At 40.6% G+C, this 22705-nt stretch overlaps 1 protein-coding gene across 1 annotated transcript in view; it reads left to right on the plus strand.

Moving 5' to 3' along the window:
* Positions 1-22705, plus strand: part of LOC123349877 (maltase-glucoamylase, intestinal-like) — an 88973-nt gene that overhangs the window by 28360 nt on the left and 37908 nt on the right. The window contains exons 6-10 of the mRNA XM_044988147.1: positions 10109-10234; positions 10688-10819; positions 20944-21057; positions 21176-21292; positions 21374-21458. Of these exons, the coding sequence (XP_044844082.1) occupies positions 10109-10234; positions 10688-10819; positions 20944-21057; positions 21176-21292; positions 21374-21458 (574 nt within the window). The remainder of the gene's footprint in view (positions 1-10108; positions 10235-10687; positions 10820-20943; positions 21058-21175; positions 21293-21373; positions 21459-22705) is intronic.

The raw sequence follows: 22705 nt of genomic DNA on the forward strand, positions 1-22705 counted from the left end.
TTCCTACCCTTTGTTCCCTGTCTTTTAACCAGTTCTCAATCCATGAAAGGACCTTCCCTCTTATCCCATGACAACTTAACTTACGTAAGAACCTTTGGTGAGGGACCTTGTCAAAGGCTTTCTGGAAATCTAAGTATACTATGTCCACTGGATCCCCCTTGTCCACATGTTTGTTGACCCCTTCAAAGAACTCTAATAGATTAGTAAGATATGATTTCCCTTTACAGAAACCATGTTGACTTTTGGTTTATGTTCTTCTAGGTGTCTGACAATTTTATTCTTTACTATTGTTTCGACTAATTTGCCCGGTACCAACGTTAGACTTACCGGTCTGTAATTGCCGGGATCACCTCTAGAGCCCTTTTTAAATATTAGCGTTACATTAGCTATCTTTCAGTCATTGGGTATAGAGGCCAATTTAAAGGACAGGTTACAAACCCTAGTTAATAGTTCTGCAACTTCACATTTGAGTTCTTTCAGAACTCTTGGGTGAATGCTATCCAGTCCCGGTGACTTGTTAATATTGAGTTTATCAATTAATTCCAAAACCTCCACTTCAATCTGTGACAGTTCCTTAGATTTGTCACCTACAAAAGTCAGCTCAGGTTTGGGAACCTGAAACAACTGAAGTTGGAAGTTGCAGTAGATATATGGGAGATATTGTCTACCTCTGCAACCCAATAAGAGTCTTTGCTGGCAGAGTTAGTATTTCTGCAGGTTCATTCACTACAGTGCCTCTTCATGCACTCTGCCTGTTGTCTGGAGGAAAGGAGTGCATGATCTCAGCGTGGAACTGGAAAAATCTATGTACCCATGTGGCTCAGAGTGTACCTGTGCTGTAATGACTATAGATGGAACTGAGAAAGATGAGGTATTTGGATCTGATGGTTTTCTCAGAACCATAATGTTGGAATAATCTGATGATACAGAGAGGCCTTAAGGTACAGATCTCTGGCAAGTTTCAGATCCATAAATTCCCAATCTGAAGATGAATCTATTGACTGAGGAGTTTTCTTCTGTAGTGAAATATGCTTTGTCTTGGCCTTCTTTTTCCTCTGAACCAAGAGTCCCAGATCCACAGAGGCCCCAGTCACAGATTACCCATTGCCCATAACTCTTTTGGTGAAGGGCTGACCTCGTCTCAGTATGGGGTCCAGAAGTTTAGCTACTGAACACTCAGTCACCTTGGAACTGGAGCTTGGTGGAGAGGCTGACTAAGTCAATAACAATGCCTTCTGGAACCAGAAGCACCTGGTGCCAATTCAGGACCCTTAATCATTTTGTCAGAGACATTGGAAACCTGCAATCCAGGAGAGTCAGCCATTAAAACTTCTTGAAGTAAAAGGTCTTGAAGCCTATTTTGTCTGTCTTTCCCTGCATGTGGAGAGCAAGTGTCACAGATAGTACAGCATGAGGGAGAATGGCCCTTGCCTAAATATTTCAAGCACAGGGAGTGAATGTCAGATGCAGGACATGACATGCACCTCTTGAATCCATGCTTCTTGTTCTTCAGATCAGCTATTATTTCTGGCACTGATACTAACAATAACAGTAAAATTATCTGTTAGACTAATACAGTCGCTAACTACTAAGCACAACAAGGCACTTATTTAAAATGCTTTGAATCCATGGAATCCAGAGAAGTTCTCATCTGTCAGATGAGCAGCTGGAAGGACTGAGGGTGCAATGGCTGCACCCCCTTTTGTGGCCACACCCTCAGAATGTGCTGGAATGCTGAGGGGAGGGTGAGGCAGGGGCATGCGACTGCTAACACTCTAACAGGCGCTGCTTACAGGAGGCTCCACCATTCAACTGTACCATTCAGCTCATATCCCAAGAGGGGGAATATGCAGAGGACACTCAAAGAAGAATCTCCTACTAGTGCACTTCCACTAGTGCTAGCAATGCTGGGAGTGAGAGTAGGCTGACTGGAAATGTTTTATCATTGTTTTATCATCCTAACCCATCTCAGAGCAGGAGGCACACTGAGGGTAGTGCAGAAGGCAGGAGATGGGCAGATTTGTGACCTCCCATTGATATAATTGGAGTGCCTCCACATTTACACCCATATGACTGAGATCAGAATAAACCCCAGATCTTTTAAAAGTCTTTTGCTGGTGTTTGAAACCAGTACTTTCGCAGCTCAGCAGGTGGCCAGCAGCTGAAAATAATGAGAGAGAATTCTAGCTCTCAACTAATGACTTCTGGCAGCTTAAATTCCAGCCCTATTTCTGAGGAAATTGAAGTTGGGTCTGAGAAAGCAAGGTAAGGGATAGCCAGTATTTCCTTAATAGATATGTCAGGGGCCAGAAAAAAGCCAAGTTGTTCTGTATTCTTTGACTCGGTGTTAGGCTCTGCAAGGAATCTTAAAGAATGCAGGGAGGTAATTTCATAGTGAAACTAACTTTTTAAACAAACATGAAATTCCCTGATATCTAATGCTACTGTTACCATGTTATAAGTCTCTAGGATACTGATGTAGCTTTTATAGTCAAGAAATGTGGGGAGGGGGCACAGGATGGAGGGGAAAATCTATTTTGTCTGGGCTTGTTTTGGCTTTTGTTTCATATTAGAGGTATTCTGTCTTGTGGTCACGTCCTCTTTCCAGGGAAGAAGAGGGAGTAGAATAGAATGGACAAGAAGAGATGTAGTGTCCATAAAGTCCATAAAGGAGTATAGTAAAATTTGTCTTCCTCGCCCTTTTTTCCTTGGCCTTGTGGTGCAGTTCTTATAACTAAAGGCGTTAGTAACCAGGGCAACTGTCTGTAGAAACTTTATTATGCTTTTGGGGCCAAATCATGTCCTCTGATATGCTGGTGCTCAAGCAGGGAAGGGAAGACAGTAACTTGGTGGTGCGCAAGATGGCACTAGGAGATACCAGTCACATGCCTGATGGGCATACAAGAAAGGTGGTGTGTCCAGTCTCCCCACTGGCTCGTGTGCGTGCTGCCCTCAGGAGCAAATACTAGCTGGGAGCAGTTAAGGTGAACATGCTGAGAGCAGAAGTAACATGCTCCTGTCTGTGCATTTCCTCCAATGGCAGCTTCAGATCTGCCTTCCCATCACCAGCCTTCCCACCAGGATTCTTTATTCTATCAATTCAGGACTCACTGTGAGATTTTCAAAGGCACAAAGGGCAGCGAGATGCTGGTTTCCCATTTTCCCCTTAAGCTAAATAGGCTTTGTAATGGAGTTCTTTGGGGACAAGCTTCTTCCCTATCTGCCTGTCTCTCTGATTCCAATCACCTTGGTGTGTAAGCACTGTAAGGCCACAAGGCACCGTCAGAGACACTCCATGGCTGCAACTGGAATACTGAGACTACAGTGCAACGTATAGCCCCGCTGCTTCACCTCCATGACTATTAGCCACACACCCTGTGTCTCCTGTACCTCATCCTCAAACCGCCCTGAATGGGGGCACAGAGAATGCTCCTGTGGAACATGGTCCCCAGTGCACCAGAGGTACTGAATCTCCTTGTGAAGCCATTATGGATGGAACCCCTGTGCAGCCAAGCCAAGCCACAGCTGTTCCACTGTCTTTGAGGCTGTCCATGATCTTGCCACCGGATTAGGCCATTGAAAGGTTATTTAATGCATAGCTTTGCCAGCCTATAAGAGAGGGGATTTGTCTCAGTGGATTGCTTGCTTTGCCTTTCTTTTTGCCTAGACTAGAATTAAATATTAATTTTGCTTTTTGGCTGTAACTTGTTTTTATCTCTTATTCACAAAATATTTATAATCAGCAGCACTTGGGTTAATAAATACCCCTCCCCTAGCTGCACCAATGAGGAAGATGCAGCCAAGTGGTGGAGCTTTGGAAAGGACCGGGCCTCTAATGAAAGCAGTAGCCACTTGGAGTTTGATCATAATGTGTGTAGGTAGAGGGTTAAAATGGTGCAGTTCCAAAATGTCAGTTGTATCTGAATCTAACCCATTTTAAATGGACTTTGAGAGCAGTGAAGAGAATGGAAAGGGAGTGCCTGATTGAAAAGCAAATCTTTCTCCCATCCCTAATGAGCTGTTTCTTTTCCTGCACACTATTTTGCAAGGAATTTAGTTAGTTGGTTGGTTTACAGGAAATAGCATGCCAGTGGCACAATAACAGCTGAGTTACAGTAATTACTGAAGGTATTACACATGTGTCACAGCTCGTATAACAATAAAAATTCTCCACTCTATTACTTCCTCTTCCTTCTCATTGTTAAATTCTACTAAGAGAACTGGTGTTTAAGGTAAGTCATAGGATGGTTCCATCATGGTTACATATGCTTTAAAATAACCACTCTGTACTTCTCTGCAAAATCCCACTATAGAATAGGTTCAGCTCTTAGTTCACTGAACGGTTATATAACACACATCATTCCTATCAGGACAAACAGCTAATTTTCAACCAGACTATATAGTAAAAGAAAGCAATAAACTAAAGTGCTCAAACTGATCAGATGAACCAATTAGTGATTATACAACCAGACACAATATTCATGTTATTACTGCCTGATACTTTTAGCCTACTTAGTTGTAAATTTATGTTGCATAACAATATATCATGAGCCCCATAGCAAAACATAGAAGAAAATTATTATTTAGCAAATGAAACGCAATATCAAAATCAAACGGCCATCAGGTGAGTGAGGACCACAAATTTGTTGTAATTATCTGAGGTCTAGCAACCAGTGGCTAGGTGACAAGCGTTAGAAGAGCACATTTAGATAGCTCCCACTTTTGCTTCAGCAGAATAAATTACTGGTCAATATCTCAGTTTAAGTCGACAGCTAATGTATGTGAAACTTGATTATACATATTACTTGTCACGGATGTATCACTGATGGTGCCCTCAGTTGAACTTACAGGTCCTTCAGCAAGGAGATGGCTGCTGAAAAGTATTCAGGTGATAAGCATTCTTTGTTCTGTAGTGGATGATTTTCTGGTTTTATCACATGACATTTTTGAAGTCCATGATGTCTAAGGCCATTAAGGTCTTTAGAGTCTTCTGGGTACTTGGAATCTGCTTCATTCCCTGGGATATGCAGAATATCTTGTCTTTTTATAAGTCAGTTCTGGTCCTCTTTAAATTCACTGCATGGACTTTGAACTCAGTGTTATCAACTGACTAGCTCAGAGTGTGCAGCATTCACCTCAGCACCTTGCCCAAAGAGCGGGTGTCTGATGAGTGGGATTCGGTTTTTGACAGATTTGTGACTGTGGAAGCTGGTGAAACTTCCATGTAATTTAGCCACTCTGTGACTAACCAAGGCCATTAACTGCTGTTTCTAAATCAAGAACATTTATCCCACTCAGATTTTTATAGTTACCGCCTACAGATCTTTACTAAAAAAGAAATTCAGGCAAATATCAGGTATCAAGAGTAATTTTATATGGCTAATTAGAGTTTGAGAGTTCCAGAGCAATCTTCTGTGGTACATCCATGTAATTACAACAGTGCAACAGCCCTTTAGGGGGTAGCCCTCTGAGGACGCTAAAAATGAGAGAAGTTAGAGGATGAGCTCAGAAAACAACACTAATCTCTACATTTTAAAAAAACTGCACAAGACCTGAGCCACACAACTGCCACTAAAATTGAAGGGAGGTACCCAACTAAAGTTCATTCTCAAGGAGGACACTGTTGTTTTCCTTTTTTAAAAGTGTAGCAGCAAGAAACTAAATGAGAGACAGTGAGCACCACAGAAAAATGTTGGGGTGGGGGGTATTATTAGACAGAAAGCAGGCAGAGAATTCCATGCCTGATTTGTGCATGTGCTTCTGGCAGGGCACCAAGTAACTCCCATTATGATCCTTATGTAACAGCATGCTTAGCTCTTTTGAGTTCATCCATTTTCTCTCTCTGCATCAGTTTCCTGAGTTGTAAAACGGGACACTGTTTGTTTATAAAGTAATTTGATTCTCAGGTTGAGGTGCTATGTGCAAAATATTTGCCCAGGGACACAGAATGAGTGAGTGGTGTAAACAGGAATGGAGCCCAGGAGTCCTGATTTCAGGCCACAAGTCCTAACCAGTAGACATACATACTCCCAAGAAACCTCTTTGTTTCAACAGAGGCTATTTTCTGTATTCACCCAAATCCGAGGTACATCTAGCAGTAGTGAAATTGCTACATTACGCCATTTTTTGTCAGACTTGGAAAACTCACAGTGATACTACTGTAACATCTCTAGGGATCATTGTTCCTCCCTGCTCTTAACTATTAAGGACTGTGTTTCGGAGGAACTGTAATAGGGACAATAAGGACTCATTTTTCCACTTTGCAGCCTTCCATTCGATTTCCCCTCTAACTACCCTGTCTCTTTACAGCTTCTAAATTTCTGATATTTTCTTTCCTTTGTTTCCCTCCTCACGCATCATTTCCCCTTTCTCTTTCTAGGAGAGTCACTGTATGCGGTTTTCTAAAACGTTTAGTTTTTATGTAAAGCAATTTATGATCCTCTGTATGCAAGATACAGTTTAATCAAGTATAGTGTATCCTACAGATATCTCAAAACTATCACAAAATCCAGGGCTGCAAAATTACATCTCTGCTTCTGCTCCATCTGTACTAGGTGTCATACATCAGTTGCTTTATCAGGATGCTGTAGGGAAATCCATTAGAGAGAGTCCACAGCATAATTAGAAGAAATTTGTTTTTCTAGTTGCCCTATTTTTATCCCTCCTTTTAGAATGTTCTGTTAATTTGAATTCAGCTCACCTCATGTTCCAGCCTGGCCAACCTGGAGAACTAATTGTTTTAAAAGTGAATCTTGCTTGCAAGGTGGGTTTTTTTCCAAAATCACTCAGTTCTAATCCCAAATTCCCCAAGGGATGCTGTGGCAACATACAGCCTTGTCTTAGAATAAACCTGATGTTTACAGGCTAAAGAGAATAGTTACCTAACTGAGAAGAGCTGAAACTAAACAAATAAGCAAGGGCAGGTAGGAGTCACACAGCCTAGCGAGGACTGGGGCCAAAGAGACTGTGCAATTTGCTTTGGGCCAGAATCTGGCCATTCTGAAATGAGTGCCCAAGGGAAGAAGGAGTGTAAGGAATTGTCCCTCCCACCTTGCAAGCCTGTTCAGTGGGTAGCCAGGATCCTGATCCTTAGTGTTAGAGGTGGCCCTTTTGCCTGGCTGGCCACTTGCTGCACAATTAAAAGCCATAGCAGTTACCTGTCCTCTGTGTGCTCCCCCGGTGAGCTCACAGGCATTCTGTCAGCCTCGGTTTTCTGCAGGAAGAGAGTACCTCAGGAACTGTCCCTCTAAAACAACCCCTCTTTTCAGCTGTGGCTTATACATACTGCTTCATTCTGGCTCTCTCTATTTAATTAGAAGATCACTTATGAAGAAATGTTTACTTTTTATGTGTAGCAAAGATGAGTATTAACGGTGGTGAGGTTCCACTACCTAAGGAATATATGCAGTCTCTCAATGTATTCCATGCTGGTATTTTCTGTCACCAATGCTCAAGTGTTGTTCCTTCTCACTTCTCCTGTTGTGCATAATTAGAGAACCATGAAGATCTGAGGGGCACAGGGAAGGAGTACTGGCTACATCCATACTAGAGTATCAAAGGCTTGGTTATGTATGATAGTCATACATACTGATAGTACATTTTCTATTTTTGTAGAGCAAAATTACCTTTCCAGCAAGGATGATTTGGAATTTGACTGGGATAACGAAAGTGTATCGAGGTTAATCTCATGGAGCCAAATCCTGTAAAAGTGGAGTAAAGATTTTAGGATTTGGCCTACAGAAAAGAACAGTGTGCATGCCCCAAACTTTTGGCTTCTTTCTGGAACCCAAACACCATCATTGCTATGCATTAGTTTTAAAGAGCAAGAGCAACCTATATACAGACACAGAAATTAACACATCATCCCATGTTGCTTGAGAATTTTTGTATCCAGTTTCCCAATCATTTTTTAAACTGGATTATAATGTGTTCTATTATATAAGGAAAAAAAATCAAATAACTGAAAAGTCATACTTAATTTGTTAACTTTTGCTTCAAGTGATGATTTTTAGGGACTGATGATAACTGATCTTTGAGATTTGCAGATGCCTGGCAATTCAACATTGTGACTCAACCCTGTAAATAGTCAATTGTCGGTAACTGAATTTCAAAGGAGAGTCTGACCCAGGTGGCATGTACAAATGATGGAAATTTCAGAGGGCTCAGAATACATGCCAACCTTTTGATGAGCTAGTTTAGCAGGATGTGGTAGGAGAAACAATCTAATTCTGGTTCACATGGTCACATTGCTATAGTAATTACAAATTTGCCTTTTACTCACCAACAGGTTTGATAATTGGCAATGATTGTGCAAAACCCAGGCATTGTATTGAACCACTATGTAATAGTACACATAGGGCTTTTCTACACTACTGCTTAAATCGATGTAACTTACGTCGCTCGGGGTGTGAAAAAGCCATTCCCCTGAGCAACATATGTTAGATCAACTTAAAGCAGTGTCCACACTGCGCTATGTAGGCAGGAGTCTCTCTCCTGCTGATGTAGCTTCCACCTCTTGCTGGGGAGGAGTAATTATGCTGATGGGAGAGCGCTCTCCTGTCGACATAGCGCATCTTCACCAGACACGCTGCATCGGCACAGCTGCACCGATGTAACATGGTAATGAAGACAAGTCTTTAAACTATTAGTCTTATAATTATTCTCTCTCAAAGGTCCCATTCAGGACAGGAGTTCGTTATGCTAGGTGGTGTTCAAACATATAGGTAAAGACAGTCCCTGATAAGAAGAGCTTTCAGTGTAACTTAAAACAAGGCAGAATGTGTGCAACATACATTAGAAGGGAAACATTAGTGGTAATGAGAACATTCCTTTACATAGGCTGGCTTTGTGTGTGACTTCATTTAAATTTAAAAATAAATAAATTATATATATAGTAAAATGTCAGATGTGGAGGTGTCTTCAGCCTACATCCCCAAACTCTGCCCACAGTACTGGAGTAGCTAGATGTTTCTGCCAAAATGCTTGGTAGTGACATTGTTTTCATTATTCTGCAAACTTAAGCTTATCTTCAAATGAGACCAAATGCTGATCCCCCCCCACTGAAAAAAGCCTAAGTAAATGGGCCATGTGAAGAGAACATTACGGGCTGTGACACCGCCACTCATGCACATCTTGGTGCAGAACAGTCGCATATCCACTCCCCTGCAAACACTAGACCTTGAAGGCCTTTAGTGGCAGCTGGGAGAGATTAGATTTGTGTGTCCATGTGGTGGCTGCTCTCGGGACACTTTTCCCTGGCTCTGCTCCTCTACACTGGACCTTCCATGCCACAACATTCCTCCTTGCAGAGACCCTCTGTGCTACCTGCTCCCCTAGCTCCCTGCCATGGTTGTAGAACAGTAGTTCTGTGGTGTTTAGAGCTTTGTGTTTCTGTGTGGGGAGGTCAGCAGGGGTCTACAGGAGAGCTGCTTGAAAAAAGGTAAGTATATATTTTTTTAAAGTAGAAAGAAACTAACCAGTTGTTTTTTGTTCCTATTGTTCTGTGAAATTGGGGGGGTTTTATATATGAAAAAATTGTTTCAGTGACATCCCCCCATTTTATCATCTATTTCCAGTAAAAAATAGGTGAGTGATTTTATTTCCCATTGAAACAGAACATTCTCCCCCTCCACCCCTCATTGAAATGATTATTGAATAATGAAAAATTATGACAATTTTATGGGGAGAGGGGGGCATTTTTGTTGAGGTTGAAAACAGTTTGGATGGACCCCCTCTAGTCTCCAATGAGTAAGGGGCTGCACAGGGGCTCAAATAGGATTGGAGGATTAGTGAGTACCATCCCCCATACAAAAATGCCCTTATGCACCAATGGAGCAGGTGTATATACTCTCCCCCAATATTTGTTGCTATATCATTCTTGGAAAAATGAAGGGAAATAATTGAATTGCAGAATTTTACAGCATGTTTTCTTTGCTAGGTTAGTAAAATAGCACAACAAAGATTGCAAACCATTCATTTTCCTTTTTTTTAATGAATGTGTGGAAGCTATGCCGATAAACATGTATTCTTCTTAGAAATATAATTATATTATATTTCTGTCTCCAGAGTTTTCTGTTTGTCTCTTAGAATGTATTAATTCCTGTTTTAGGCCATTGGACGCCCACATTTTCCTTCCTATTGGTCTCTGGGATTTCAGCTGTCCCGTTATGGGTATGGCAGCCTCGATGTGGTAAAGAAAACAGTTGATCGCATGCGGCAGTATGGTATTCCATATGTAAGTATGACTTTTTCAAAGTTCAGTTTAATTATTTAAGTACATTCTCAAAATGAAAAGAGTAAGATAATAATACAAGGGAACAATTACCCTGTGAATTGTACATCTGAGAATATTCATAATTCTGTGTTATGATTTTGCAAATAGTATCCCCGGAGTTCACAATTTTAAATGATATTTTTGAAGCCCCTAAACCAATTCTGCTCTCAGTTACATAATGGTCAATCTGGAGTATCTGTGATGAACTCAGTGGAGCTATACATTGGATTTACTGCAGAGAACGTTAGAGCAGAATTTAGCCTTAAAGTTGATCAGAAATCTCCTTCTGCTATATTCAATATTTTAAATTACATTTGATGGCAGATTAATTACTTTTTGAGGATTCTTAAATAAAGTTGCATAAATTCTGATTTAGCTAACATACTAAAATAATTTCATGTTCAAAACTGTCAGGATGTCCAGTATGGTGATATCGACTACATGGAGCGTCATTTGGACTTTACCTACGATAAAGAAAATTATGCAGGTCTGCCAGAGTACATTCAACAGCTGAAAAAAGATGGAATGCACTATGTCATTATTCTGGTAAAATTAACAACCTCACTAATTTTCTCTCAATTTATGATACGTATTTATGTAGTACCAGTCACTGAAATATCTAGGCACCAAAGTATCTGTGCTATTGAAATTGGTTCTCCATCTTCTTCTCTTGTAATATTCATCTGTCTAGTAAAACAAAAGAAATTCTTCACACACTTCTCATTATTATGCTGTATTGCTTTTATCAGGTACTTCTGTACCAATACTCTTTGTATGCCACAACACTAATTTTTCTCTCTCACATTCCCAAGAAGTTTCTATGAAAATTATGGACTTGAATTGAGAGGGAACTTGTTTAAGGCATTTCCCTTCATGAAAACAAACGACACCTCTACCCCGATATAAAGTGGTCCATGGGAGCCAAAAAATCTCACCGCCTAGTAGGTGCGACCGCGTTATATCGGGTTCTTGCCGGTACACCGTGCTGGACTGGACTGACTTCCCCGGCAGGGATTTAAAGGGCCTGGTGCTCCAGCTGCTGTGGGGAGCCCTGGTCCCTTTAAATCACTGCCAGAGCTCTGGCAGTGAGGCTCGGGCAGGGATTTAAAGGGCTCAGAGCTCCCCGCAGCAGCTGGAGCCTCTGGCCCTTTAAATCACCGCCCTGATTTAAAGGGACCGGGGCTCCACACGAATTCAGATATAACGTGGTAAAGCAGCAGAGCTCAGGTGGCGCTTTTAAGTGCCCAGGGCCCCCCGCTGCTTTACCGCATTATATCCGAATTCGGGTTATATCGGGGTCGCATTCTATTGGGGTAGAGGTGTAATTTTCTTAATGTGCACAAAACTATTCACAAACTTTTTGGGAAACTAGAAACGATACTTCATTTTCCCATGTAGTAGCTTTTCATTAATATTCATATAAGAAACTTTGTCTGAAAATTTGTGGAAAAATAATTTTGAGCCTCTAGCCAAAAAGTATGTAATAATGACTGAACTGAATTCATTTTGTGCAGAAGTGGAAACAGTAGGTTTGTCAATTTTTCTAACAAAGACCATTTATTTGCAGTAGATCAGCACACACTCATTTGTAGTGAAATTACTAACTTTTTGTGTCGACAATTATAGTGAATGTGGCGATAGATGATAGAAATTGGAGGCCAGTCAACTATTTTTTTAGCAGTCCTTGATAGATATATGAGAAATTACTCTGCAGATCTTAACAGCAATACAACATTATACTGATGGTGTTTCCCCAATCCTGCCACTGCCACTGACCTCACGTTTCTCAATTAGAGCCAACCAAAGTCCCTGACCAGCGCTCTGCCAAACCACTATATAAGCCAGACAAGAATCTGATCACCTACTTTGTGACTGGGACTATGCACACACGCCGTACACAATACCATTGTGTGAACTAGATAAAATGTTTTATCTAGTTAAGGTTATTGTAAGATTTGTAGATGAGGATAACATTTATTTTTTCCAGCATTGATGTTTGGGGCAAAGTGTGACTCCAGTGCCATGGAAAGGAAACTTTTTAAAATGTTTCTTATTTAATCCTGTTGGCCTTCCTCTTCAAAACCTCCACAAACTGGTCCCACCAATTTATAGATTCACACATTCTAAGGCCAGAAGGGACCGTTGGGATCATGTAGTCTGACTTTCTGTATAATACAGGCCATGGAACTTCCTCCAAATAATTGCTAGAGCAGATCTTTTGGGAAAATATCCAGTTTGGATTTTAAAAAAATGGTAATGATGGAGACTCCACCATGACATTTTGCAAATTATTCCAAAGGTTAATCACTGTCACCATTAAAAATTTACACCTTATTTCTAGTCTGAAATTGTTTAGCTTTAACTTCGAGCTTGGATCATGTGATACCTTTTTCTGCTACAGCCCATTATTTAATATTTGTTCGCCAGGTAGATACTTGTAAACTGTAATCAAATCACTCCTTAACCTTCTGTTTGTTAAGCTAAATAGATTGAACTCCTTGAATCTGCCACTACAAGGCAGGTTTTTGAATCCTTTAGTCATTCTCGTGGCTCTTCTCTGAACCATCTCCAATTTATCCTCGTCCTTGAATTGCGGACACCAGAACTGGACAGAGTATTCCAGCAGCTGTCATACCAGTGCCAAATACAGAGGTAAAAAAACCTCTACTCCTATTTGAGATTCTCCTGTTTATGCATCCCAGGATCACATTAAATCTATTGGCCCCAGCCTCACACTGGGAGCTCATATTCAGCTGATTATCCACCATGACCCCCAAATCTTTTTCAGAGTCATTGCTTCCCAGGATAGAGTCCCCCATTGTGTAAGAATGGCTTACATCCTTTGTTCCCAAATATGTACATTTACATTTAGCTATATTAAAACACGTATTATTTGCTTGACTCCAGTTTACCAAGTAATCTAGATCACTCTGAATCAGTAACCTGTCCTCTTCATATTTACCACTCTCCCATTTTTGTGTCATTTGCAGACTTTATCAGGGATGAATTTATTTTCTATCAGGTCATTGATAAAAATGTTAAATAACCTAAGGCCAAGAACTGATCCCAGTGGGACCTCCCTGGAAATAGAGTTGCTCAATGACAATTCCCCATTTACAGTTACATTTTGAGATCTTTCAGTTAGCCACTTTTTAATCCATTTAATGTGAGCCCTGTTACTTTTATATCATTCTAGTTTTTTTAATCAAAATGTCATGCAGTACCAAATCTATGCCTTATAGAAGTCCAAGTCTATTGCGTCAGCACTATTACCTTTATCAACCAAACTTGTAATCTCATCGAAAAAGATAAAGTTATTTTGACAGGCTCTATTTTCCATAAACCTATTTTGATTTGCATTAAGTTACCTTCCTTTAGTTCTTTGTTAATTGAGTCCCCTATCAGCCACCCCATTATCTTCCTAGCAATGATGTCAGGCTGACAGGCCTATAATTACCCAGGTCATCCTGTTTACCCTTTTTAAAAATTGGCACAACATTAGCTGTCTTCCAGTCTTCTGGAACTTCCCCAGTGCTCCAAGACTTATTGAAAAATCAAACTTAATGGTCCAGTGAGCTCCTCTAGCCAGCTTTTTAAAAACTCGTGTGCAAGTTATCAGACCTGCTAATGAAAAAATGTCTAACTTTAGTAGCTTCTGTTTTACATCCTCCAGAGATACTCATGGAATGGAAAGAGTGTTATCACCATATGATGAGACTGCATCATCTGTTTTTTCCCCTCAAATACATATCAGAAATATTTATTGAACAATTCTGCCTTTTCTGCATTATTATTGAAAATTCTACCATTTCCATTTAGTAATGGACCAATATCACTGTCAGGATTCTTTTTGTTCCTAATATACATTTTAAAACTCCTTTCTTTTGTCCTTAACTCTGCTGGACACAGATTTTTCCTTGTGTCCCTTGGCTTCCCTTATCAATTTTCTACAATTCATAACTTCTTTGATTTCTATTTATTACTACCAACTTCTTCTTTCTTCCATTTGTTATATACTATTTTTATAGGTGCCTTCACTTCTCCAGGTTGTATTTTTACCCAGCACAGTCTTCTTCCTAATTTGTGGGATTGTGGCTTTTTGGGCATCTAGTAAGGTATTCTTAAGTGATTCCCAATTCATTAACATTTTTCTGATTAAATTCTTCCTCCCAGCTGATTTGGCTCATAATTGTTTTCATCTTTGTGAGATTGGTCCTATTAAAGCACCAAGTATTTGTGTGTGTATACGTTACTGGTCTGGACTTTATTCTGCTTTCACGTTATTAAAATGATCCAGTCATGATCACTTGTACCTAAACTACCATTAACTTTTAGCTCTGTGATCAGTTCCTCTTTATCTGTTAGGACAAGGTCTAATATAGAATTTCCCCTGTGTGGCTGCAACAGTTTGAGTTAAGAAATGGTCATCTAATGTTTAGAAGTTACAAGAATGTTTTAGTACTGGCATCATGTTCCCTCTAGCATATGTCACTCTAAGTGAAGTCTCCCATGAGCACACAAGTTTTTTTCCTCTACACATTATAGAGAGGTGCGTAAGTAGGTGGTCATCCTTTTCCCTAGTGTGATTTGGTGGTTTGTAGCTGACATCAATTACTACCCCACCTTGTGCTGTGTCTGTTATGACACTGATGCGTAAGCATTCAAGATCATTTTCTTCTGAGTATCAGAGGGGTAGCCGTGTTAGTCTGGATCTGTAAAAGCAACAAAGAATCCTGTGGCACCTTATAGACTAACAGACGTTTTGCAGCATGAGCTTTCGTGGGTGAATACCCACTTCTTCAGATGCATCTGAAGAAGTGGGTATTCACCCACGAAAGCTCATGCTGCAAAACGTCTGTTAGTCTATAAGGTGCCACAGGATTCTTTGTTGCATTTTCTTCTGAGTTATTATTGACTCAGAAATTGGTAATGCCATTTTTGATGTAGAATGCCACTCCCCTTCCCCTTTCCCCCCAATTGATCCTTCCTAAATAGATTATAACCATTGATTTTAACATTCCAGTAGTGCTAATCATCCTATCAGGTTTCAGTAATACCAGCTAGATCAAATCCATGCTCATAAACGAGCAAACCCAATTCTTCTTGTTTGTTACCCAGGCTCCTGGCATTGGTGTATAGATAATTAAAGAATTTCTTCTCTTCATGTCCTTTGATCCCTTGATCAATTTTGTTCTCAGTTTCTCAATTGTGTTCTGAGTGCTCCTATCTTCTCTCTTTTTACCCTGCCCTTTTGCTGTTAGTTTAACTGCCTCCAGCCTGTCCCCAAAGATACTGATTCTCCTTCTACTGAGGTGGAGGCCTCCTCTCCCCACAGAACATGGATCAATGTTCCACAAAACCAAAATCTTCCAGCCTACACCGCTTTCCTAGCTAGTGAGTCACTTCCAGAATCTTCTGCCTTCTGTTTCCCTTTGCTCATGGGACAGGGAGGATCTCAGAGAAGATTGCTTAGATATTCTTGTTCTTCAGCACACTTCCAAGTTCCCTGAAGTCATCTATTATCTGCGAGATATCCCCTGACATTGTCATTAGTGCTGATATGAACCATCACCAATGAATCCTTACATGTAGATTCCAGAAGCCTACCCAATCTCAGAGTGACTTGTGTCATGGCTCCGGGAATACAGCACACTGTCCTGTTGTCTGTCTGTCCCTTGAAGAATGTTCTTTCAATTCTTCTGAGTATTGAATCTCCAATGAGGATCTGTCTGTTTTCCTTGGCCAGTTGGTGAACTCTTTGTGGATAAGCTTGATTTTCCTCACAGCTTGGGCCAAGCTGCTATCCACACATCTCATACATCTCTCCATTTCCTTGGATCTGCTGGATCTTAAGAAGTATCTTCCATAGTTTCCATGTTGAAGACCTGGTATTGATTTTAAACTTCTAGCTATATAGAATTCCTCCTGCTTCTCTTCTCTTCTCTCTAGTGGCCACAGTCCGTCTAGCCTCATCTGCTCCAACCATGATCTCTTGCCTCTGGTGGTTATGAAATGCCAGTCCTCTCAGACTTCCTCTCTCACTGATTCCAGGCTCCATTCTTCCTTGAATCTGCAGTACGGGTGTTTCCCAAATCTGAGCTGTCTAGGAAGTCCCCAATTTCTCTGATTCTTAGTAGCATGTCAATTTGCCTCTCCAATCAAAGAATCTTTTCCTCCAGCACAGCTACCAACTTGCACTTCATGTTGGTCCTCAGGCAGGGAAGAATAGGGCACATCTGTAGCTAGTCACCACCACTGTTTCATTGCTGTCCATCTTGATATCACACATAGTGCTGAACCTGGAAGGAAAGCTTCTCACATTCCCTCCCAAATCCCCCTGTTAGCCGCCTTTGTTACCAGCTCCTGGAGAGACTCAAAGGCTCAGTGACTTGGTCATACCTGCCCCCTCTTTATTATACAGTAGAACCTCAGCGTTATGAACACATCAGGAATGGAGGTTGTTTGTAACTCTGAACAAAATGTTATGTTTGTTCTTTCAAAAGTTTACAACTGAGCAGTGACTTAATACAGCTTTGGAACTACTATGCAGAAGAAAAATGCTCCTTTCCCTTAATTGTTTTAGTAGTTTATATTTAACACAGTACTGTACTGTATTTGCTTTTATTATTTATTTATTTATTTATTTTCTGTCTGCTGCTGCTGTCTGATTGCATACTTCTGGTTCCAAATGAGGTGTGTGGGTGACTGGTCAGTTTGTAACTCTGGTGTTAGTAACTCTGAGATTCTACTGTAGTAACATTCACTCAGCTGGGAAACAAATGATGTCATGTGACCAAAGTGATCAGCCATCAATGATAACAACAAATAGTGATACATGTGAGTTTTGCCAGCTGTATTCACCACCATTTCTGGTTCGTCAAAAAATTCACCAGTCTGCAATTTCCTGTGAACTGGAGATTCCAAGATCTTTTCTGAAACATGATGTTTCCAAATGGAAAAAAAACAACTCTTCAGACCCAGCACCTGCTGAGTGAAATTAATGTGATTATTATTTGCTTCACTGCTTCCCGCCACTGATGCTATTTAGTGGCAGGCCACCATGAGACTGACAAGAATCATGTCAATTTTACTAAACAGCTGCCAGAGCTTTCAGGATCTGCAGTTCCAGGGCAGTCCCACTATGTTGACTGCTGTGGGCCAGATATCCCAGGGCTTCCAGACTCCCAGGCCAGCTAGCCTACCAAGCTGCAGGAGTTGGGCAGCCCAGGGAACCAGCTGGCCTGGGAGTCTGAAAGCCTGGGATCCACAGCTCAGGGCAGTCCCAGGATTTCCAGGCTCCTGGCTTCATGGCAGATCTTTGGCACTGTGCCTTTAAGGGCTGAGCTTCCCAAACAAACTCTGGGTAGGGCACTGTGAAGCTCTTGCTATTGTTACGCACAGGCAGTTGGAATTGGACACAGAATAAAGTAGGTATCTTGAAAATGCCTTAAGCATTCAGTAATCATTGAATACCCCACTGGGAACCTGGAAGCCCTAAGAACCCCCAGGGTTTCCAGCCTCCCGATTCTGCAACAGGGAGCCTGGAAGCTTGGGGTCCATGGCCTCAGAGCTTTCCACATGGCAAGATTTCCGTGGAGCCACAGACCCTGGAAGCTCTGTGATCTCCAGACCTGAGGTCTCCATCCCATGGATCCTGGAAGCCTGGGATGCATGGTTCCCCAGCAGCCATGGGAACCTTACCTGCAATTCAACCCAAAGTAATTGAACCCCAGCTAGCTCTAGTGTTGAGCATAGTTTGCCAGCAATTCACAGCCTAAAATATATTCACAGAAAGGGCCAGCAGTTTTAAGGCAGCATAGCTCCGTTGGAGTTAATGGAGTTACACCAGTGTACAGCAACTGAGGACCTGGCCCACTGTATTTAAATCATTTTGAGTAATGAACAAATGAATGGAAAACCTCGTCTGTTCATGAATCATTTGCAAATAGAAAATAGGGGAAAGGGCCTAAATGCAAAGGCCAATAAAAGTGCAAAGAATTATTGCTATATAAATCATTTAGCTCACTAAATTAATATAACATATCAAAATGAATTCTCAACACAAGCTATAAATTAATAGAAACCAGGTAATAATAAGAAACTAACCTGCAGCTAGGGAACATTTTTTACACATCCCAAGAACTGTGTTGTCTGCTGATGAAAACATGACAAAGACTGTTCTAGGTTGTCCGGCCCTACTGACAGCCATGGATGAATGCAAATATATTCAGTCATCTTTGAAATGCTAATGGAGAGTATAGGTTGCATTGGCAGTGAAGATTTTCATCTTCACTTTAGTGCAGTTACTGGAATTTCTATCATCCTTTTATTGTGATCATTCTTTAGTGATGTAAATCACTCCCATAAATCGAGTCAGGAGCTGGAACATTATTAAGAGTTTCATTCCAAGGTGAGAGCAAAGCTATCCTAACTAAAGTCAAGGCAAGTGTAATCCAGTTTTCTTGATCTTGAAAAATAATTTTCCATTTATAATTCCCTTTGGGGATCAGTTGTAGAGAGAGAGAGAGAGTTCTTCTACATCAAAATTTAGAATCTCTGATTATCATTTCAGGAGTGGGGATTATATATATATATTACACCTTGACCGCATAAAGCCCAAATAAACAGTTTTGTGAGGATGTGGTGGGTGGAGAGGGTGAAATCTAACTTGAACTCGTGGGCAGAGTGGCAGAGGGTGTAGCAGTTATTCAGCCCTCTAAACAAAATTCCAACCCCAGGGGATGAGAAACTCAATCCCTGAGAACCTTCTAAGTTTCTGATTTGTCCTCATTACTGACTCTGTGACCATGGCTTTTCCTCTACTGCCCACTTCTATGGTGGCATATACAGAGTTGAGAAGATGCTCAGTGCAGATACATGAATGAGGTCCTAAGTCTCCCCCCCACACACACACATTATTTTATCTAGATACTGATATGACCCCATTATCATGATATCTGAGTGCAGTCTGGCACCTGTGCATTGGAAATGCCACAGTGGTGGTGTGCTAGAAGTCTTCTATTGCCTCTCAGACCCAGGACGAATTTTAGCTAAAAGTGTCATGACTTATTCACCATAGTTATCTTGAACTGTGTTCCCATTTTCAAATATGACTTATTCTGAGTCAGAACAAATGTATTGTTTAGAATCAAAACAAGATGTTCTAAAAGTAACAATAATTATAAAGTAAAATGATAAACATTTTTACAGCAACATTTAATGAAACCCCTTGTATATTATTCATTAAATCATTCTAGAAAATGAAATAACTAAGAATGAAATGAATTGGAACATAAGAACATACGAACGGCCATACTGGGTCAGATCAAAGGTCCATCTAGCCCAGTATCCTGTCTTCCGACAGTGGCCAGTGCCAAGTGCCCCAGAGGGGCATTTTTCCTCATTGTTATTAAGGGGACAGTTGCCCTCACATAAGGGCATATTGAAAAGATCACCTGTCTCCTTTCACTCTCAACTGAACTGAGGCCACAGAATGCCTGAGCAAAGATGGTTACTTTCTCCATTCACCTGGTGCTTACAGTGTTGCTCTTTGCTTCCTGACAACATAGTGGGCCACCATGCTTCCCCAAAGGCAGCATGGCTTCACCCTCTTGAAAAAAATGGGAAACAGTGGCCATTTTGAAAGAGGGCTTGCAATTGAGGGCAGCTATGTATATCATCCATTAAAACAATGGAAGATGGTCGCCATTTTGAAAGGTAGGGCAGGAGGGAATGAAAAACTTGTGTGTTTAAGTGTGCATTGTATATATGTACAAAGGAATACACAGGGTGCAGAAGGGAAGGGTGTGTGTGTGTATATACAGGAAATGTGCAGTACAGGAGGGAGGGGCAACTGGGCTAGAGTGTATGTGCAGGGGCAATGTAAGGAGGTGCAAGAAGCAGGGATCTGTGGAGGACAAGAGGGGTGACAGTGAGGCTTACACTCCTGGCTTCTTTGAATTCTCCAGTCTGGTATAAAGCAGCCAGAATGTACTGATGAATCTGAAGTGAGAATTTAAAAAATGATTTAAGGTTGATACCTCATATCTACAAATCACTCGAAATATAACACAGTATCATTCTCTTTGAATTTCTTGAAACTCAATGAGAAGGAAGTTCCCAGACAAAATTTACATTAAGGTGGAGTTATGGTTGAGAATACATATCAGTAATTTAGGGTAAAATATGTTACAGGGATGTTGTAATTATCCCAAAATCAAGTGTTATAAATTCAGGAAATTCAGATTTAAGGTTGAACTTAACAAGATGCAAACATATTAAGATTGTATTAAGGAAAGGCCCAACTGGGTACCCAAACAAGCTTATCGTTGCCAAATAGTGACACCATGGTGTGGGGGGGGGCGTAAAAGAAAAAATATAATGCTTCTTTAAAATCAGTTTGATCTAATATAGAAACACAAGCACTAATGTTTCTTAAACATAATGGTATGGTCATTGGATGATGTCATTTAACTCTGGATTTCCAGGGATTATAATGTTTGGTTTTGTACTGAGATGTATTCTCAACTTTAACTCCATTTAAATGTAACTTTTGTCTAATATTAATACAATCTACATTAGCTATATCTTCCAAATTATTCTGAAAAGTATTAATGAAAATTGCTGTTATCATAGTGCTTATGATAATCCTAGGAAAACCTTTTTTTTAGGATCCTTTCTTAAGCAAGGATGAAGCACCGGGTACTTATAGGCCCTATGAACTTGGACAAGAAATGGGAATCTGGGTGAACAATTCTGATAGAGTAACTCCAGCTGTTGGCAAGGTTGGTTTCTTAAATTAGCATATATGTCGGTAGCAGTGTTGTTTCTCTGTGTTAGAGAATTTTCATAATCAGAAGTCACAGTCACATATGTTAATCAAATATTTACGGTCAATTCCAGGCGTGGCCCCCAGGAGATTCCGTGTTTCCTGACTACACTAACCCCAGGACAGCTGACTGGTGGATCCAGATGTGTGTTGAATTCAAAACTGTCCTTGACTATGATGGACTCTGGATTGTACGTCTGAATATATTTTCGATCTCTTTTTTCCAAAATAAAAAAAGACAACTTGTACATATGTAAAACTTTTTATTTAAGGATATGAATGAACCAGCCAATTTTGGAACTGGCCAGTATCCAGGCTGTGCTCTTAATGACCTCAACTACCCTCCTTATGTTCCTAGTAAGTGCCTTTTAAAAACTCTTTATCTGTATTGGTTATTTCCTCAAACAGTGCAAAGTTTCTTGTTTTCCATCTTTACTTGCCTATTGTGCCATCAGTATGGATTCAGTTACATAATCATGTAGGGTTCAGTTGTCCCCAGGCCTGACGAGGGAGAAAGCACAAAAATTGTCTTCCGTCAGTCTGGCAACTGTGCCAGAGGGCTAAGCAAATGGCATTCCTTGCGCTTCTCCAAGTGAAAGATCTGCTTCATGCTAGTGCTACTGCTGGTATTACCATCTCTAACCATGGTCTTTTGTATGGCTTCATCACCCACACTGGTTTCAGAAGAGTGTCTGGGAAGCAGACCCTCAGGATGCAGGTCTGGGCCCAGCTTGAGACTAGAAATTTTTTAAACAGGAAATGTCAAGAAGATTCTCACCCTGCTCCTCTATTTGCAGGAGTTTGTTGAACTTAACTATTACACACAGATCCTACCGTTGCTATCCAGGCCAATCTCCCCACGGACTTCAAAGATCAAACCCTTAAAGGCTTTCCGTACTCCCCTTAAGTATGCCTCTTTTTTTGTTGGCATTAATTGTATCCACAGATAAGGTCACTGAAATATCTAAGCTGCTTTGCATTCACATACAACAGACTTAGCCACTGTTATCTCAACTGTACCCACAATTATTTGCATTATTAAAAAAAACAATTTTCTATAAAACCCCCTTAAGTTGTGGATTAATATACAATTGTGAAAATAAGATGTATGATCAAGGCAGAAATCAAGGAGGCTTTGCAGTATTTAAAATAAGAATGAATCATGATAATAGGATTCAGTTTTGGTAATTTTATTTTACATTTCACTTTGTTTCTTATGTGGGACAGAACTGATACTTAATTATCACCAGAATATTACACTTAGCCATAACTAGTGAATTGTTGGAATTTGACTGCTTGGAAATTGACTGTAAATTAAATGATTCCACATGCAATTCAGCCACAATGGAGACTTTACAGCCTGTTGTGTCAAGGATCCAATCATAAAGATTCTCGCTCTAGAGGGACAGTAGAGAGGACATTCTAATATGATTTTAGATACTGGAGATTACATTTTGTAGTAATTTCAAACATACAGTAGTGTGGACTCCACTAGTTCCACTGTCTTTTAAGTCCTACATGGTGCAGGGAATGAGAGGCAGCATTTGAGCCTAGTTATGAATTCTTACTCTGTCACAGAGGCCTTCTGAGTCATACTGTTTAAT

The sequence above is a fragment of the Mauremys mutica genome, chromosome 1 (assembly GCF_020497125.1).
Source record: "Mauremys mutica isolate MM-2020 ecotype Southern chromosome 1, ASM2049712v1, whole genome shotgun sequence".
NCBI classification, from domain to species: domain Eukaryota; kingdom Metazoa; phylum Chordata; order Testudines; family Geoemydidae; genus Mauremys; species Mauremys mutica.